This window comes from Phascolarctos cinereus, unplaced genomic scaffold (genome assembly GCF_003287225.1).
Source record: "Phascolarctos cinereus isolate Bilbo 61053 unplaced genomic scaffold, phaCin_HiC Scaffold_5;HRSCAF=322, whole genome shotgun sequence".
Classification (NCBI taxonomy): Eukaryota; Metazoa; Chordata; class Mammalia; order Diprotodontia; family Phascolarctidae; genus Phascolarctos; species Phascolarctos cinereus.
The window spans coordinates 162,423,357-162,443,377 of record NW_027555958.1 but is presented as its reverse complement, the minus strand read 5'-3'; the positions used below and the strand labels follow the sequence as shown (position 1 = coordinate 162,443,377).

General features: G+C 37.7%; 1 protein-coding gene across 1 annotated transcript in view; it reads right to left on the bottom strand.

Annotated features, from left to right (window-relative positions):
* Positions 1 to 2,575: 2,575 nt before the first annotated feature.
* The window catches only part of SIM1 (SIM bHLH transcription factor 1), an 80,556-nt gene continuing 63,110 nt past the window's right edge, over positions 2,576 to 20,021 (bottom strand). The window contains exons 10-11 of the mRNA XM_020998343.2: positions 13,073 to 13,475; positions 2,576 to 10,188 (exon numbers count right to left, since the gene is read on the bottom strand). Of these exons, the coding sequence (XP_020854002.1) occupies positions 9,458 to 10,188; positions 13,073 to 13,475 (1,134 nt within the window). The 3' untranslated portion in view covers positions 2,576 to 9,457. The remainder of the gene's footprint in view (positions 10,189 to 13,072; positions 13,476 to 20,021) is intronic.

Sequence of the window (20,021 nt, the reverse complement as noted above, 5' to 3'; positions counted from 1 at the left end):
ATTTAGTGATTACTCTAGGACAGCAAGTCTCTAAAGGAGATGCAATACTATTAAAGTTAACACCAAGGTGAGTACGAGAAGCAGAGGGCAATCTCTACTTCCCAACACACATAAGAAGAAGAGCCTAATTAGCGCCCATGGGGAAAATAATTTAAAACAAAGGAAAGTGCATGGGACTTAAAAGCAGAATGTATTATAAGCACCAAAATTTGAAGTCATTAAAGAAAAATCTTTCAAAATAAGCCAACAGATGAAAGGACTTAGATAAGAAACTTTCAGGCTCTTGAAAATACAAGATGTCTCAAAACTCTTAGTGTACATTTAAGCTTTAATAACTGCAAAAGTATAAATGTTACAAACTTATAAGGAACAAAATTTAAAAGGTCAACTGTTTATAATTTTAAAATATTCATACGTCTCTTATTAAATTCCTATATAATCACCACCTTGAACTTTGTAAAAACTTTCTCCATCTACTACTCAGTGACTGAAAGGATTTGATTTGTAATCTTAGAGTTAAGACAATCTAAAGAAGAAGGCAAGGTTGTGATACACAACAGTTTTGACAAGACCTTACAAGAAAAAGGCTGATAGAGGTAGATCAATCAGGTGACTGAGGTGGTTGAGCAAAAAGACCTCCCCTACCTATCCACTGGTTTATGAAAGCATCATCCAGCAATTATAACAATGTGTAAAGGAAGGGTAACCTGTCTTAATAAATTAAAATTTTATTTCTCAAAATTCATAAAATTAAATATATGTAAAAGAAATCTAAATAATTAAACTTTCACATATTTTTGTAAGTTTGTAGCATTTGTACTTCTGAAGTTATTAAAACGTAAAACTGCACTAAGAATTTTTAAGACATCATCTATATGTGATGAAAAAAAACAACCAATGTCTTTCCTTCCCCCTCCCAAAAGAAAACAAAAGAAAACACTTGGCTACTGCTTCTCTCTGGTTAAGTTACATAACAGTAAGTATGCACAAGAATCTGCTTCTTCCCCCTTTTAATTGAAAAATAGATTTATCCTGACACTACTAACTAATCACTCTTGGTCTTTAAGTAATGGAGCATCTAACCAAGGAAAGGGCTGCAAATTGAGAATCAGAGCTATGTCATCTGAGAGACCTCGGTTATACTCCACATGATTTCTTTTCTACATTATAGCTGTATCTTTCCAATTAGCCGCTCCCAAGTGAACCCTGGGGACTTTATCCATAAAAAGACGTTTCAGGATTCAGCTTTTAAAAAAAAAAATTAAAAACTAAACAAAGCTATCAGGAAATCCTCACCAGAAACTCAGAATGATTTCCTTATGGCTAGAGGGATTTTGCCAAGATTCTCTTTAAGGTTTGCTTAGATGGAGCTCAAGTAAGGCTCCCATATGGAATTACTCCGTGCACAGGAGCCTGACCTAGAGCAAAATCTGAACAAAGCAGAGATTTTGTCAACTTCCAAACCAGTGGCTGTTTTGCATTTCGCCTACACTGGATCTAATTCCATCAGTAAATACTGCACATATTAGGTTATAAAGCATAATTATGAAAAGGCCAAGCCATACTAAATAAGGTCAACTATTCTGATGACACAAAGTGAAACAAAACTTCAGAGAAGTGTCCTGGCCTCCTTTGCAGCTTCTCAGTTGGCTGGCACCTGCAAGCTTGCATCTTTCCTGCTGTAACTCGAAAGATTGATCACAGGAAGCCCAAGCCACTTACTTGAAGAATGTCTCTTATAAGAATCCATCTGGTGGGGGGGAGGGGAGGAAGAGTGGTGATGATCGTTCCATGTGATAACCAATCTAATGAGCTTCAGTAGGTTTCTGTTCAAATGAGGAAAACTTAGGAATTAGAAGTGCTCCATCTTTAATATTTTGTCATCTTCATAGCTACAGAATGGCTACTGCATCTCACTCAAAAGAATCCAGCCATTCCTATTATATAGAGTTGAATTTATTTTTTTCTTTCTTAAAAAATCTAATGGGTACTTCCTCCAGCCTATTTTGAGAGGTGAAACATTTCATGAGCATTTTAATGGCAACTGTTACAGCTTTTGCAGGTAGGCTTGAAATGCTGAATGGAAAGTCTATTATTATTATTATTATTGCTGTTGGTTACAATAGCTGAGCTTATCAAAAAACATAGACCCTCAAACAAGTCAAACAGTATAAGGAGAAGCAAGGATCCCAATCACACTGTTCTCTTTGTGTGAATTCAAATTTCCATGAAAAGAAGAGGAATATCAGAAATTTTTTATGCTTCAATAAGGCTAAAAAAATGGAATAAATCCTTCCGAGATAACATGACCTTAAGTCTTGCTCCTGGGTTTTGGCCACCTGGTCCAATACAATCACATTGTATTTTACATAATGGAGAAAAATCAACACTACCCCACCACCAACCTCACCCCCACTGCAAATATGTACCCTAGGGCCTATTCAACAAAACAACCAGACTGATACATCTTTCCAGTGAACTGACCAGTTCAATCAAAACAATCTAAACAACTGATTAGTTGTTTTGTTCATGTACACACACCATAGGATTTTGATAAAAATAATTTATTCCTCTTAAGCACTTAAGGAAATATCAAGCATGAGACTGTATTTAGCTGTCCATAAAGAGAAAAGTTATTGGGTGAAATTATTTTCAACAAAATAGAAGTAAAAATCATTGTAGCTTTTTTTCTAAACCATTCTTGGACAGCAAAGCCCTAAGACAAAGCACTTTTCAAGAATTATAGTGAAACAGTGGCCAATAAGCCGGCATTGGCTAACCCTTCTGTGACATATTTAATGGGCTTTGTAAAACTGCTTTATGGAAGGCACACAAAACACCACCTTCAATTCTTAGAGCACTGTGTGAATCTCTCCCAGGGGCCTGAGTGTGGATCCTGACTGACAGTTTCTAGGGCAAATGGGGTATGTGAGAAATCCCTGGGGAAAACACATTGGACACATTCAAAAAGAGGTGCCAAGAACGACCAGCAAACTGTTTGGTAATGTCCCTAGCTCTATGCTGAAAAAGCTGTTTCATTTCCAAAAGTGATATTATTTGAACATACCTTTTTCTGTTAAGAGTCTTGTGCCTAATACTATAGATCTGTCTTTCAAGAAATAATTCCTATTTGAGACAATATGATATAATGGATCAAATATTAGATTTGGATTTAGTAAGGCCCAGGTTCAAATCTTCCAACTAGCTTTGTGACCATGGGCAAGTCAACACCTCTCTGTGTCCTCAGCTGTAAAATAGGGATGGTGATTATCTGTAGTACCTGCATCATATAATTTTGATAAGGCTCAAATGTGATAGTATATGGAAATTGCTTTGCAAACTCAAATTCTATGTGTTGGTGATGATCACTTAAAAGACTCATGAATCCAGACAAAAAATGCATATTGGTAACTATATTTTAAACCAAAAAAAAAATCTTCACATAATAAATACATTTTATGCACATTAACTTCAAATTTACTTCAGAAAGCTATTTACAATATAAATAATTATAAACAGGAACACTCTGCAAGATATTGTTGACGTTGCTAATTTTTCTCTACATTACATTCCAAAGTAAAACCTCCAGCCACAGGTGTTTTGCCACAGTGTCACTAGAAACTATATATTGCAAGATATGGCACTGGAAATATCAGGGATCACTTTCTTCCCTTAACAATATAACCCTTTCTTCTTCTTTCTCTTCTGCTTTTTTTTCTATTTTTTTTTAACACCAGTCCAAAAGCATGCCTGGAAAATCTTATATTTTGAAGTACACCTTCCTATCCTTCATATACTGAAATGTTTCCCTTGGGAAAATTTTTTTTTTACTGTTACAGTAACACCAAAATAAAATAAAGCAGATTTCATTTCCTTTGCAATGTAAACACAATGGGATTTGTCATATAACAAATTCATATGCAATTAAGTGTCATTTTCGGGTTACAGATCAGGCTAGATGATCCTTCCAACTCTGAGGTTCTATGCTTCTGGGTCCCAAATCTGGTGATTAGGACAAACTCCCCCACAGGCCTCTGTAAATAAATTCCCATTACTTTGTTTCATCTAAGCAATTTTTTTAAAAAATTACACAAATTTGGTTTGAATTCCTCAATTTGGGAATTCCAAATTTTCTTGTGACTTGTCAGTTTATTAAGGAATACGGCAGATAATTATCTTTGTTTTTATTTATAACGCTTGGGTGTTTGCTAACATTTCCTTGTGGCATCCTACTGCAGGAACTCTGAAGAAGCTCTCATTTGGAAATGAGCACATCTTCTCCTCTTGGAGGCAAGCATTATCTGTACAAGCTTGCACACAAAAATGAGCACCACATTGAAATTTTCCCCCTCTCATACAGACAGAACTCATCTGCCATGAAATTTGTCATATGCCATCTTGAAGATTCGCTTTCTGAATATAAACCCAGTATTTCAGTTAGCTACCTGAACTCAAGGCCTTAATCACAAAAATTGACATCATATTTTGAATCATTCCACCTACTCTTTGGAGCACTTTGGAATTTTACATCCATTGATTCATCTATTTAGAAAACACTATGTGTTTCTAGATAGATCGTTCCAGTAAAGAGGGAAGGGGGTGTTGTAAATTTTGGAAGTTAAAGCTCTTCAAATGCAAGCGAAACTAGAACAGAAATGTATGCAATCCTCCCTTGTAAAATAAGTGAACCCAAAATAGCTACGTCTTTGATATTCAAAATTCAATACAATAACTTAACTAGGCATTCATCCAACATTTAACTTTCTCTGAGCCTCTAGGTCATTCAATGAATAACATAGAGCTTTTGCTCTTGGTTTTCATAGAAATGACCTGGAAATTTAGGGAGATTGAATACCTGCTCTTGAGAAGGGGTCATAGACAAACATCCTCAGACACTTATTAGCTGTGTGATCCTGGGCAAATCACTTAACCCTGTTTGCCTCAGTTTTCTCATCTGTAAAATAAACTGGAGAAGGAAATGGCAAATACTTCAGCATTGTTGCCAAGAAAACCCCAACGGGGTCATGGAGAGTTGGACACAACTGAAACAACTCAACAACAAAAAAAAGCCAAATATTCATAAAACTGAATGCTCAGATGTAGCCACTGTTTATTCTTTCTAACCTCTTTGCCCTTGGAGCACAGACTTAGAGCTAGAAGGGACCTTAACAGGTCAGCTAATCCAACCTCCTCTTTTGCAAGTGAGGAAACTGACACTCATAGAAGTTATTTGACCCAGGTTCTGAGGAAATGTGCTTTAAAATCATCACTATAGAGTGTTCATGGACATTTTTCTAGTCTTGGTTAGCAACAACAATAACAAAATTCTGCCTGGTTTCAAAAACAGAATATGCCAATTCTAGGTGAAGGTAATCCTTCCTCTGCACAGGGCTTGGCACACAGAAAACACTTAATCAGTGTTTCTTATTTATTCACTCATCTCACATCCCATATAAAGCTTACTAGTAAGTGGGAGGTCTCCATACCGAAGCAATAGATAGTACAGGACATAAAGGGAATTAAGAATCTGGTCAAATGGTCTTATTCTCATCCCTCCAATAATCATCCAGTATGAACGGGAAAAAGTGGTGTTTCTGGGATAACATTAATGGCAAATGATTTATAATTACATCTCATCTGCGCAGCACTTCAACAGGTGTCATATTATCTAGTATCAAGCAATTATGAATAGAAATACAGGCATATTCCATTCAACATAGTATGTCAACCAACAAACAGAGATGAAATCCATCCTGAAATGTCTGCCCTGGGTTAATGATGAGGCTAATATTATAAATTAGAAAAACAACAAAGAAAATTTTACTGCATCTTCCATATTCATTAACAAAGTGGCTCCCCAATCCCCAAAGGAAAATTCCTCACATTACCTCAGCTATGCAAAATTCTGGATTAAGTAAGAGGATTGGTCTAAAAAAATTCCAAAGAGAAAGTTTTAATATTATTGGCAGAGACACAAGATATAGTGCCTATTTATTATTCCTAAGATAATATGAAAAATTATACTTCTTTGGGATTAGTGTTTTAAGATACTGACTTTTAAAGTTCAATGCCATGGTTCTCAGCATTTAGCAAAGATATGGAAAACAAAGATTATAACCCAAGGCCATAAATTTAATTTAACTGATAAATTTAGAGCATAAATTGAACTGATCAAGCTATTGGAGCCCTGTATTTTCCATTTTATACAAAACACATAAAGGACACGACAGCGTCTACACAGCATGGGAAACATATTCTTGTGGTTAATGTATTAAGGAGGACTAGGAACACAGTTTACCGCTCTCAGTACACTGCTTTACTAAGGTTTCTGCCAGAGTGAAATACAGCGGGACTTACTCCAAGTCATTCTGACCTTGCCTTGCCATAGCATGTTGCCAAACAGTAACAATGCTGCATATTTTTATTCTACTTTTCCCAAGTAATATTTTAATATTAGGTGATAGGATTGTTACTAAAGAACTACTGATATCATTGATACATTAAATGGAACAAGGATGTGCTTATAACTGGGCCAACTAGAATTTTCAACCAAGATGTAACTTGCAAGGGCAGTCTTTGTCTTTCCCTACACATGCTGGTCTTTCCTTTCTTACGAGCTTTATTTATTCAGGCTGCTCCTATCTGTAAATTTCATAGTTTACTTTCTCCAACTATTAACTAGCCTCCACATAAAAATTCCACCCAAATTCCTTTAGGGCCAGCCTTTCCTCTAGCATAAGTTCATTTTCCTTGGTTCTTATGTTTCAACTACTCTTTCTAGCATCTGTCTATGCCATATTCTGTAGAATGTGTACACATCAGTAAGGGCCCATCTGTACAAACTTCCTTTCTAAAGTAGGCCATATTCGCTAAGTATTTCTGCTCACCCATACCTTTGGTTCTTAATTCTCACACTCAATTTTGGTAAATACTTAGCACTTCCAAAACATCCTTTCTCTAACAAAGTTACCATAATGCCATTACAAGTATTCCAGTGTGGTCACAGTTCTCCAAAAAATTTCTTATAACTTACAATTCAAAACTAAATCAGTGTTGTTCAGAATTGTTACTTGTTTTAAACTAGGCATGAATTGTTTTAGATGATCCAGTTGGTAACAAAAATCATTAATTTACTCTGGTCTTTCTTCATCTTTATAACATGCTACATAACTCGAGAAATATGTCTGTCATGGATTTTAAAAGAATTTAACCACTGCTTTCACCTTTCGACAAGACAGTATTCAGCCTTCAGATTAGTATCATTCAGGACCATTCCTGACTATGGACTATCAAGCGTACATTGCTAAATGACAGAGGTATATTCTAACTCTGTTCAATGTTCAGTGATGTGTTTTCTCTTAAAAGTTCCAGGTTAATTCCCCTAATGCCTAACACTCCTTAAAGGAGCCAAGAACCCTGTTCCTGGAGAAAATGAACATCATGAAAGATGGGTAAATAATAAGTTTGTGGGAGCAGCTAGGTGGCACAGTGGATAGAGCACCAGCCCTGAAGTCAGGAGGACCTGAGTTCAAATCCTGCCTCAGACCAAACACTTGACACTTACTAGCTGTGTGACCCTGGGCAAGTCACTTAACCCCAACTGCCTAATTTTAAAAAAAAGTTTTAAAAAAGAATAAGTTTATGAACTACCTCCCTATGCCATCTATAACATTCTCTATGGATTTCTAGAACATATCTCGTTAAGCAAAGCCGGCGTGCTCTCTGAGACGAAAATTTACTTTTCTTCTTTGTTCCCTAATCAGATCCTGCCATATACATTTTGACTAGGTTTACACATGGTTGGCAGAACTGAACATACCTGGGAGATTCAAAGGGTCTGATTTAATTACAGATCAGCCATGTAGCTGTGTGAGTGGCACAACACCCAGAAATGAAAATTCCTGCCATTCCCAAGGCATGATGGAGCAAACCAACAGAATCTTTCAATTAAATCCAATTTCCCTGAACTAATGAATCACAGGATTTTAGAACAACAAATTACTTTAGAGATAGGTTATCTAATATAACCTCTCTGTTTTATAAATTATAAACCTGAGAAGCAGGAAGGATGGTTATGTGATCTATATGGATTCACATAGCAGGTTAGTGAGAGAGTCAATAATGGAACCTAGGGTTCCTGACAAAGACTAGTGCTATTCATCGAGTGAAGTGATCTTTCTTACTACCCAAACATGCCTCAAGAACCAGCAACTGTCTTTAAAAAAACAATAAGAAATCCAAGTAGGCAGATTTTGCAATACTTTGTCTTTTCCTTCATTCAGAATATTACATCTCAAAGTCCTGTGCCTTACTCTAAGCTTTCCACTTAAACATTCTCTTGAAGCCAGATTATTTCTTCACTATACTGGCTTTCCACGTGTTTTTACATTTGCACAATTATATTTAGCAATGTTTTCAAACACTTCCAATCATTTCATGCAGTACCTCCCCTGTTTTTCTTAATTACTTTTCACACTTCCTGTCTATCAGCCTTGTTTCCTGGTGGGTTGTTCTGTAGCTGTTTTTTCAAAAACTCTTAATGTGTTGATTACTAATGGCACACACAGTCTGAACCCGAAATGGTCTGCTCTTGGAAATCTTTTCGTTTATCTCTGTTTCTGGTCTCATTGCCTCCCCTGAATTTCTTTTAATTGAGCGCTCTCCATTCTTGGTGCGTGTTCCAACATCTAATTGCTGTTACTTAACACAGCCCCTTACTTCTACGTCAGTGCAATCACGTCCCTTTCTATGACTCAAAAGCAGAATGAAAATTGCCACTTCCTGATTGCCTCTAATAGATACCATGTGAGAAATATGTCCAGTGCCATAGCCAGAACCACATCTCTAATTTATGCCTAGACCAAATGTGTCAGAACGGCTAAGAGACCACAGGGAAGAAACCTTTTCTCTGAGATCTCTCATTCTCTTCTTCGGGGAACAGCAACGGCTTCTTCACACCATGAAGAAGCAATCACATGTTAGGGTTAAGAAAAGTTACCCATTTTTGGCATGTGCATTTTATGGTCTACATTCCAAATTTCTGCATGTCAAGGGTGCATAGCAGTTTTGTGACTAGCGATCTGTGCCCATGCAGCTCACTGGGTCTTCCCTCTGTGGCGTTTCCAACTAGAACTTTTACAATTTGCACAAATTGCTTGCTTGATCTACACTGGTATTTTCAATTGTGACTTTATCCATTCTGGCTCCCATAAATTCTGGGGGCAAGTTACAGGTTCACTTTAATTCCATTCGCTGTAACCCTGAATGCTAGTGCATTTCTTATTTTTTTTTTACAGTAACATGTGTCAATTCATACCCAGTAGCTTCAGTAGCTTAGGTTATTCTCTCTAACATACTGTGGTATATTAAATGCTGGTAACAAGGGCATTAAAACATATATATGTTCCAACTATGTTTCAAAGATATCCTTAAAGCACATTTTTTTTAGAAAAAAACATCAGCTCCCATTGGTTATTATAACAGATGTCCCTTTGTGTCCTTGTGCTGGGTCTTGCTGCATTCTTAAATGGGAAGTTACATCAAAGTGGGAGCCATTGCAGCCCAAGGAATAGGTTCTAATGGCCTCACTGTCATACAAGTGCTCCAGGGCATACCCAGTTAATGTGTAAGCATGCTTATCAAAATACTGCCGGTGAGAACTGTAATAGTTCGGAGAGACTGCTGGGTGATCTCCTACTGTCTGATGAGGGGACATGTCTGAATGGAGATAGTCTTTAGCTAATACCAAGCTTGATTTAGAAATACGATCCGAGTTGGGACTGCTTATCCTAGACAAGGCTGTGGGGCTGCTGCCATAGTCATTTTCATGAGGGCTCATCATCTTCCCTTCTCTTTGTTGAAGGTGCTCACATGGGGAAGTGTTGGCAAGAGAAGGGCCATGGCAGACCTCTCCAGTCAGCTGCGGCTGCTGGTAGTTGGCAAAACAAAGGGAGTGTTTTTTCCCTGCTCCATTAATGGCAGCCAGTTGGTCAGGAGGGGCTTTCCGGAGCTGCAATCTGTTCTCTTCCTCTTTAATCATCTGCTGGGTGGCTCTTATCAGAGTTTCAATTTTGCTGGGTTCATGGGGGCTGCTCTGGTACTGCTCAGCACGATAGCGGTCACCTGATTCGCTGGCAGACCCAGGGTCTGGAGAACTGACCACACTATCTTCATCCCAGTGACCTCTCCCTAGAGAAAGACCCACATATGATTAAACACCAAGCAGATTCTTAGTAACAAAAAAAAATGTGGAAAATATACAATATAACATGTTTCTAAATTAAAAACAATTCATCAATCATTTTAAAGTTAGGCACAATGCAGACACATACAGCAAAATGAAAAACAAAAATTGTCCCAAGAACTAGGTTCAAATCCTACCTTTTATATTTACTGTCTGAGTGATCTTAGACAAGCCCCTTAACCTGGTTAGGTCTCAGTTTCTTCATCTGTAAAAGTAGTGTTGGACTAGATGGAATCAGGGGTCCCTTCTCGCTCTGAATCTAGGAACTTATGATTGATCCTAAGTCCTCAGAAGCTCTGGAGTTCAACAATAACATGGCAAGTTTACCAGAAATTAAATGTAAATGAAGGGAGGAATCATGGCAAATTGGAAAGGGTCCCCAGTTTTAGAGTCAGATGAACTGGGTACCAAGCCCAGGTCTGCCAATCTCTTCCTGTATGACTCTAGGCTTGCCCTAACTTGAACTAACACTCGAACTAACTGAACCTCTTACTTCCTCAGCTGTAAAATAAGGAGGTGAGGCTAAAATTCATTACCCTGCAGCCATCCTTGCAATGCTCTTTCCCACACTGAGCTAGGCTAGATAACTGTCAATAAAATTTTTCAATTTAGGAGAACTGGTTAAAAGCTTGTACATTGCTGGTACAGCTATCAAGAACCCAGAGTCACCTGGGTATCACCATGAGGTGTTAGGTTAGCATATCAGTGCAGAAACTGTTCTTTTAACTTCAGAGAAAACCTATCTAAATTTTGAAACTTCTAAATATATTTTAAGTTAGTACAAAATATAATAAAGCTCCGGGATTTGTTTGTACACTATTTGATATAAAAAAAGGATTTAAAATCAGTCTCTCTCTCAAAATCCATATAACATGTATATTTCACTATAGAGCTGGCATCTCAGATTGTCAGCTCTTTTCAACTGAAACACTATCACTTAGGAATTTTATCCAAGCAAGGCTGGAAAAAAATTTTTTGTTTTGTTTTTTGGGGGTTTTTTTAAGTGAGGCAATCAGGGTTAAGCGACTTGCCCAAGGTCACACAGCTAGTACATGTCAAGTGTTTGGTGTGAGGCCAAATTTGAACTCAGGTCCTCCTGACTTCAGGGCCGGTGCTCTATCCACTGCGCCACCTAGCTACCCCTAAGGCTGGAAAAAAGTAAAAAAAAGGTAGGTAGAGTGCTTCTTTAGGATTTTGAAGAATAATGCAAACACAGAATATCTGCTATAGAAAATCAAACTCCCCAAAGAGTCTAAAGTCAGTAAAAAAGGAGGGAAGAGAAACATAAAAGCATTAATTTGCAGACTGCATAACACTGCATATAACATCATAGATTTAAAGGCCATCTAGTCCTACACCATCCTTTTACAGATGAGGAAACTGAGACTCAGAGACATAAGTGACTTGCTCAGTATCACACAGGTAGTATGCAGCAGAGTTGAAATTTGAATCTTGTTCTTTTGGTTCCAGCCCCAACATTCTTTCCACTGGATCACCTGCCTCTCCTAGATGAATTCTACAATCATACTATTAATTGCTCCAAATAGTTCCTTACTATTTTTTTTTCTTTCTAGTATTTCCTTCCAGACTACAAATTTTAGGTACCTCCCCCCCAACATCTGTCTTGTCACTATAACTCACATCTGTATACTGCTTTCAGGGTTATACACAGTGCCTGGAATATAGTAGGCACTTAATAAACTTTTGTTCCTTTTCTGCTTCCCTTTCCATCTACCATTTTGTAAAATAAGACAAAAGTATAAAATAAAAACAGAAGAACTGGAAAGCAAAGAGAAAAATTATTGTGTTATTAGAGGGAGGGTGAAGCAGCAGGGGATTGAATGCATGATGGATAATGTAAGACATAGGCTGAATCTTTATCATGGCTAACCTATTTAAAATTCTCAGTAGACTGTGGGGGTTCAGCAAACAACAGCAGCTAAGTACTAGGGTCTTCTAATTAATCTTCGTATTATTGTTTACTTTAAAAAAGATATAACAGGAAGAATTCAAGAGACCATACTGAACTCAACTCTGATAGAAACAACAGGACATCTACTTATTCTTTGTTTACTCTGCACACCTGACCAAAAAACCCTTTTGGGACACTAAGCAATTTAGTTATATTCTCCATTTTCCTGTGATACTATCCAGCTTCCACATAATAATACCAAAATGAAAATCTAAGTGTGCTCTGCACGTCATAATATCCTTTACTTCCAGTATTCTTTCTGAATGACTTTCTATATGGCCAGGCCACTTTTTATATTTTATTTTCCAACTGAGTACAAGAACGCAGAAGATACACAACAGAATCAAAGGGCCATCAGATCACAAATCTAGAGCTGGAAGGGTCTCAGAAACCATCTCTCCAACTCCTTCATTTTACAGATGAAGAAACTCAAGACCTAGAGAGATTAATTAACTCGTCCAAGGCCACAAAGGTAGTAAACAAGAATTGATGAGATTTTAACTTTGGCCCCATACCTACGAATACAATACTCGTTTTAAAGTTACTAAAACACTTTCCTCTCTCTCTAAAATTCAAAATTTGACACGCATTAAAAATAGATCCAATTTTTTAACTTAGATTTAGTAAAAACTTCCAATCTCAGCTTTATTACTACCTCAAGTAGTATATAAATCCAAAGGAAAATCATTTGGACTAAGAAGTACATTCCCATATCTAGAATACTGTACTGTAGCCTTGAAATTTGTGATTCCATCTGAGCAGAGACTCTACTACTAGTAATATTGCTACTACTAATAGCCCCATCATATACTGCTTGAAGGTTTACACGTTTTTTATTTGCTCCCTATTACTCTTACCATGAATTCTGTGAACGGAGGTTATGTGTGGCATACTGTTCTCATAGGCTTCTCTGCTTTCTGGGGAGGACTTGGTAAGGGGCAGTGCTGAACGAGAGCCCCACCAGGGCTCCCTCCCAGCTTGTGGGGTACCAAGGAAGTATCGACCTGCCTCACATCGGCCTCCTTCACAGGCCTGGGTATGAAAATGCCTATCATCTGTCAGCCTGGAATGGTCCAGTGCAAAGCCATAGCAAAGAGAAGTACGGTCTGAATACTGCCTATAGGCACACGAAGCATCATGCTGGGAGCTGGGCCTTTCTGAAGGGTCCAGTAACTGTGGAGATGCAGTATCTGTGAGTGGGCTTCCTCCCCACTGACTGTCATGATCCGATTCAGATCTTTCGGTGTGAAATCCAGAATACTGAAAGACAAGATAGAAGAAATATAAGTTTCTAGGAAAACTTGTATGAACTGATTCAGAGCTAAATAAGTAGAACCAGGAGAAAAATTTACACAGTAAACACAATATTATAGAAGAAAACAACAATGAAGGTCTTTAGGAACTGTGAAATTGATCCAAATATTCTGGAAAGCAATTAAAAATTGTGGTAAAAAGTAACTATAGCATCCATATCAGATCTCACTTCTAGATATGTATCTAAAGAGGTCCAAGTTAGAAAAAGAGTTCCTATATATTCCAATATCCTCACAGCAACATTTTTTATGTTGGGAAAGAACTGGAAACAAAGTGGATGCACCTTGATTGAGAAATAGCTAAATAAATTGTGGTACATGCATGTAATGAGATATTAATTTACTAAAAAAATTATGAACATGAATAATTCAGAGAAATTTAGGAAAATGTCTTTGAACTAATGCAGAGTAGACAAAACCATTTTAGATATGGCCATGAGTTGATTTATTTAACTTAAACATATTTCTTTAAGTAATTATGTTTAAAAAAAGGTAACTTCTTTAAGAAACTTCTATCAGAGATAAAGGAGACTGACAGTACTGTTTTTTTTCAATTGATAACATTTTTTATTTAAAAAGAAAGTTTTGCAAAATTTTAGTGAATCAATTAGTAATATCCTATCTGATTGAAATGCTCTTTTACTATGTGACTTTGAAAAAAGCCATTCATATCACAAGATCTTTATGGAAGTACCTTTAAAACACTCCAAAGGCAAAAAATATCTGGTTTACCTGAATCACTCCTAGAATTCAGAGTTTTGCAAACATTTCCAAGGTCATATAGGCAAAGAAGCACTAGAATACATACCCAAACTGAGGTGCACTAATACCTCTCTAGAACTCTTTTCTCAGTATTTCTATCATTACCATATAGGCTAACGTATCTAATGACATCTCTACACTTTTGTAACTGAAACTTCTTGAGTGGCATCTAATGTGCACCAGTCACTGAATTACACTCTACAATGAATAGCAAGGTTTAGGCATAATTCCATTTTTTTGACTTTGTAACTCTATTTCCACCACCATAGAACTAGAGAATCCTAAATCTGGGGGGCATTTCAGATATTCACACCATACCCTACAAGGAGTTCCCACTGGAACATCCTCAAAATTTCATTACCCAGCCTCGATTTGATATCCTCCAAACACACAGAACTCACAATCCCTTTAGGCAGTTTATTCCATTTCTAGACAGCTATCCTTATAATTTTTTGTTTATCACTAGACAAAAATCTACTTTTGCAACTTTCATCTATTATCCAAGATCTGTCCTTTGACACCAAGAAAAAGAAAAAAATACCATTAAATTTTTTAAAAAATTAAATCACTAACTTTCAAATCTTTTGCTCCTCCCCGAAACCTAACTTCTCAAAATAGCTTGTTGTTATTCTGTCTCTGCCAAATGCTCCATCTAGCATAGTCTGCCTAAACTTTTATACTACCACCCACTACTTCTTTCCTAATTCCTATGGTGAAATAATGCATGGACTAAACTAACACACACCTTAGGTACCTCTTCCGTGGATTATTAACTGTCTCCTTGCTCCTTGAGAATTTTATCAGGGGAAATGTAAAAAAAAAAAAAAAAAGCAAAATTCTGACCATAGCTAGATCCCCATCATAGAGGCTCTAAGTCCATGGAAATGAATTGAATGAACAATGCTATCTTGAAGCCATTTCATTATTTTAAGACTCAATTACTACATTAGTACGAGCACCCTCTTAGTGTTACAATCTTTAACACTTCTACCTTTCTACTAGGACCCTTCTACATCCTACTAGACGGTCTTTGTGAGTTCCTGCAGCTGAAATTTCATCACCCTGCAGCCAACATGGTAATGAGCAGTTCTCTCAATCCAGCTAGGCTTGCCCTAGGACAACTGCCACACAGCAGGACTGCGCGTATACATTAAACTACTACAGCTTTCAAGAACCTCCCACAGTTTGTTCTCCACCTCAGTTACCTCATCTGTAAAATGAGCTGAAGAAGGAAATGACAAACCACTACAGTATCTTTGCCAAGAAAACCCCAAATGGGGTCAAAAAGAGTCAGACACATCTGAAATGACTAAATAACAACAAACTTAGTTTTCAAGACCCCCTGGTGTTACCCGCATTTCCTGATGAGGCATCAGAATAAGATGTTAGTGGAGGATCCCCATACCAAAGTGGACAAAAGAGTTGCTTATCACATCCTCAAGGTGGTCGCCACAGTAACTGTTAGTGCCTAATCCACATCAAGAGTAGGGGAAGGATGAGAAGATGTTCTGTGGCAGAAGCCTAAAACCTAGGCTCTCAGAAAAATTTGCCCTAGGCCACTCCCATTGTCTTGGTCTAGCCTACTGCCCCCCCAAAAGCATGGGAGATATCTTATTCAAAGACCTTTCTTTCTCTTTATCGCCTCTGGCCCAGCCTGGGCTTTGAGGAAAGTATAGAGAGGAAAATATTTACATCTTTGAAAAACAGACCTGAAGCCCTAAAGGACAAGGGTTGGGAAGGAGAATACAACATTCCCATTCCTATGCTTGAATAGCAAAGACCAGTGCCCTTTAGAGTCAGAGAGATTAGGTACAGAGGTCTTGTTTGGGGAACTACAAAAAAAGCCTAATAAAAACAATGTATAGAGTTCAAAATTTTGTGCCAATTCCAATTTACAATTTTTCCTTCACTATTTCAAATTATCTTATTAATTCTTTGCCATCTATACAAATGGACTACCAGTCTACTCTATCAAGACAGGCAAAAAGAGGGCTGAAAACCCCAGCTCCTCCAGCACACAAGGTTGGTGCATATGAAGACAGAAGTCTGATTCCCCACATTGCAGCTCTTCAAAATCCCAAAGACTTTTTCTTTTAACAAACCTCAGGCCTACCTTTTCAAAAGAAGAGGCCACCTTCATGTTCACCCTCTTCCCCATCAGCAGGGATCAGAGTTTCATGCATTTGCCATACAGAAGTCGCCACCATATGCTTGCCCTTGGAGAAATTCAAACCATCTGTGCTCCTCCAAGAGAGGGGTTGCTCAGATTCTGCTTTGTTTTTATAAAAGTATAAACCTGGCCTATTTCTGAAGTGCTCCAGTCAAGACTTTTGAGCCCTATTCAGAGAGTAAAAAGCTTACCCTGAGTGCATGTGAGAAAGCACTATTGGCTCAGTGTAAAGGAACATTCTGTTCCTCATTCACGGAGAAAAATTCCACATGAGGCAAACCCCAGGCAGGCAGGCACGAGGCAAGCACACCAGGGAAACACTTCAAGAATACACTAAAGCAGAATTTGGAGACTAAGGGTCATGCCAGTGGCTGAGAAACAATAGCCGTAGATAGGCCTTCTTGGTGTACAAACAGCCAGAGGTGGGATGGTTCACTCTAAGTAAATATGTCATATTGACTTGAAGAAGAAGAGACACAAATAGCAAGAAACCCTTCCAGGTGGCAGCTCAAATTCAAAGGACAGCCAAAAACCTGACAGTCTGTGTAGTGTCGGCCTGCTGAGCCACATTCATCTGCTTTGGGAGCAATTCCCCTAGACTATAAATTCCTTGGGGCAGGAGATATGCCCCTAGTGCTTAATATAGAACCTTTCCATCCTCTTTCCAACAGCCTCCCCCACCCCAGCCATAGATAGAACCTTCCTAATATCAGGTGCCAAATAAATATCTGTTGAAGGTAATGAATAACAACTCACATTTATGTAGTGGCTGCACAGTTTGCAATAATTTTGCCCACAACAAATTGGAAAAGTAAGTAGATTATTCTCTCCATTTTACCAATGACGAAACCAAGATTCAGAAAGACAGCAAGGAACTCTGTGAAAGTTCCTCAGTTTTTAAGCCAAAAAACTTAATTTGTATCACAGCTCTGACAATGACCATCTGTGTGACCATGGGCAAATCAGGAATCATAGATTTAGAACTAGAGACCTGTGATCCCAACAAGTCCAAAATTCTCATCACTTAATCGCTCTGTGCCTCAGTTTCCTCACTTGTTCAATGAGGATAATATTTGTACCTCCATTTTGGGGGACTGTCATGAGGAAAACTCTTAGTAGATGTTAAAGTTCTATCATTGTTATTATTACCCCAATGAAAAACTATATGTTTATTGTCTGAGGACCAGTTGGAGAGATCCCTTCAATGCAATTCAATTCAACAAGCATTTATTAAGCTTACTGCATATTAATTGAGCTTTTAATAATTATGGGCAAGTATTACAGGCAACAAATATGGCACAGTGAATAGAATGGAGTCAGAAAGACTTGTGTTTGAATATGTGAATCTTGGGCAAATCAATTAACTGCTATCTGCCTCAGTTTCCTCATCTGTAAAAATGGGGATAATAACAGCACCTGTCTCCCAGCACTGATATGAGGATAAAATGAGATAATATTTGTAAAGCACTTAAACCTTAAAGCACTATAAATGCTAGCTACCAGTATTATTCTTAAGCACCTACCATGTGTCAGGTACTGTGCCAAGTGCTGAATGCAAAGAAAAAAATGAAACAATCGCTGACCTCAAGGCACTCATCACCAGGTTGGTCACAGGATGGTGAAATGTTAGGCCACAGGAATTTCTGAAAACTATATCCTAAGTCACAAAGGTGTTATGATTCATGTTGACAGCAGAAGCACTCACCATGGCAAAATCACAGATCTTCCCAGTATTCAAATATTTTTAAGTGATCTAATCACAACACTAGCAAGTGCCAGAGTTTTGACTACGCTGTACGTATTTTGAATCCCGTCTCGTCTCGGGGCTCTTGAGGCTGTATCAGGTTTCTGTATTCTATTAAAATATGCAAATTTGCATGTCCATACAGCTGTGCTGAGGTAGCTAGGTGGTGCTACAGATACAGCACTGAGGAATGGGTTCAAATTCTGCCTCAGATACTTACTAGCTAAGTGACCCTTAGCAAATCACTTAACCTCTATCTGCCTCAGTTTCCTCATGTGTAAAATGAGGATGATAATAATAGCAACTACCTCACAGCGTTGCTGCAAGGGTCAAATAAGATAACATATAAACTCTCTGCAAACCTTAAAGCTATATATAAAGACCAGTTATTATTGTTTTTTCTTTCGGCAACTGGGGTTAAGTGATTTGCCCAGGGTCACACAGCTAGTAAGTGTCAGATCTGAGGCCAGATTTGAACTCAAGTCCTCTTGACTTCAGGGCTGCTACTCTATCCACTGTGCCACCTAGCTGCCCCTATTATTGTTGTTATTAATTCAATAGATATTTACTGAGGGTCTACTATATCCAATGCACTGAGTAGACATTAGAGAATAAATAAAAATAGGACAAGGTCTCTGGTCTTATTGAGCTGATAGCCTAGAAAAGAGACTAGATATATGCACATATAAATAAATACAATAAAGGATGGATATATAAATGTAAAGTGAACACAGTACAAATAGTAATGTGAAAGTGCAGTGAATGAGGATTCTCCCCAAAATGAAGGGCTATGTTAGTTCAGAAGAGAAGGAGACTATAAGTAAGCAAAAGTGGATTGACAGAATATAAACTCCTTGTGGGCAGGGGATGTTTTTCATTTTGTCATTGTATCCCCAGTGTTTAGCATAATTCTCTGCACATGACTTTTCCTTAACAGCAGCTTACACAAAGCAGGAGCTTAATAAATGCTTGTTGAATGAATGAATGAATGAATGAATATGATAGTAAAAAGACTGATAGCCCATCTTGTAGGATTGGGTGCCTCAAAAAAACCTGAAAGATAATTAGTGAAGAAGACACATATGGAAATTTGCATTTAAAAATATGTGATCAAAGATCTAATATCAATTTGCAGGAGGGAAATATTAGACTTAAAAGTGTTGTTCTATCATTCCCCTCCTGCCAGGTTCAAAACTTCAGAATGGCAGCAGTATTACTGGCTGTCACTAATACTGAACATGGAGAATTGTTTATCAACATCATTTCCATGAAAGAAGGAAATTACAATGTTAGCTAAAATCTTGCTATTTTCTTCTTTGTAGCATATTTTACATTTTTATCATCTTTCAATCAAGGAATCAAGTCATATTACACAGCACAATAAAGTCTTGGTTTGTACAGAATAGATTGAGACAGTAATTCCACTAAAAAAAAAAAAAAGCTCTTTAAGAAAATTGGAGGCAGCAGCTAGGTGGCGCAATGGATACAGCACCAGCCCTGGAGTCAGGAGGACCTGAGTTCAAATCCAGCCTCAGGCACTTGACACTTACTAGCCGTATGACTCTGTGCAAGTCTTAACCCCAATCGCCTCACCAAGAAGAAAGTCATTTTATTTCACTTGGCTTCAGTTTCTCCATTTATAAAATGAGGGTGCAGAATTCTCCCAAGGAGCAAATAAGAACATATGCAAGCACTGAAAATAGTCTAAACACTATACACATGTAAACACCAGATGCTTTCATTTTATGAAAAAAAAAATGTGATGATCCCACTAAAACACTATCAGATAAAACCGAGGTTTTCCTTTACTGTGTTAA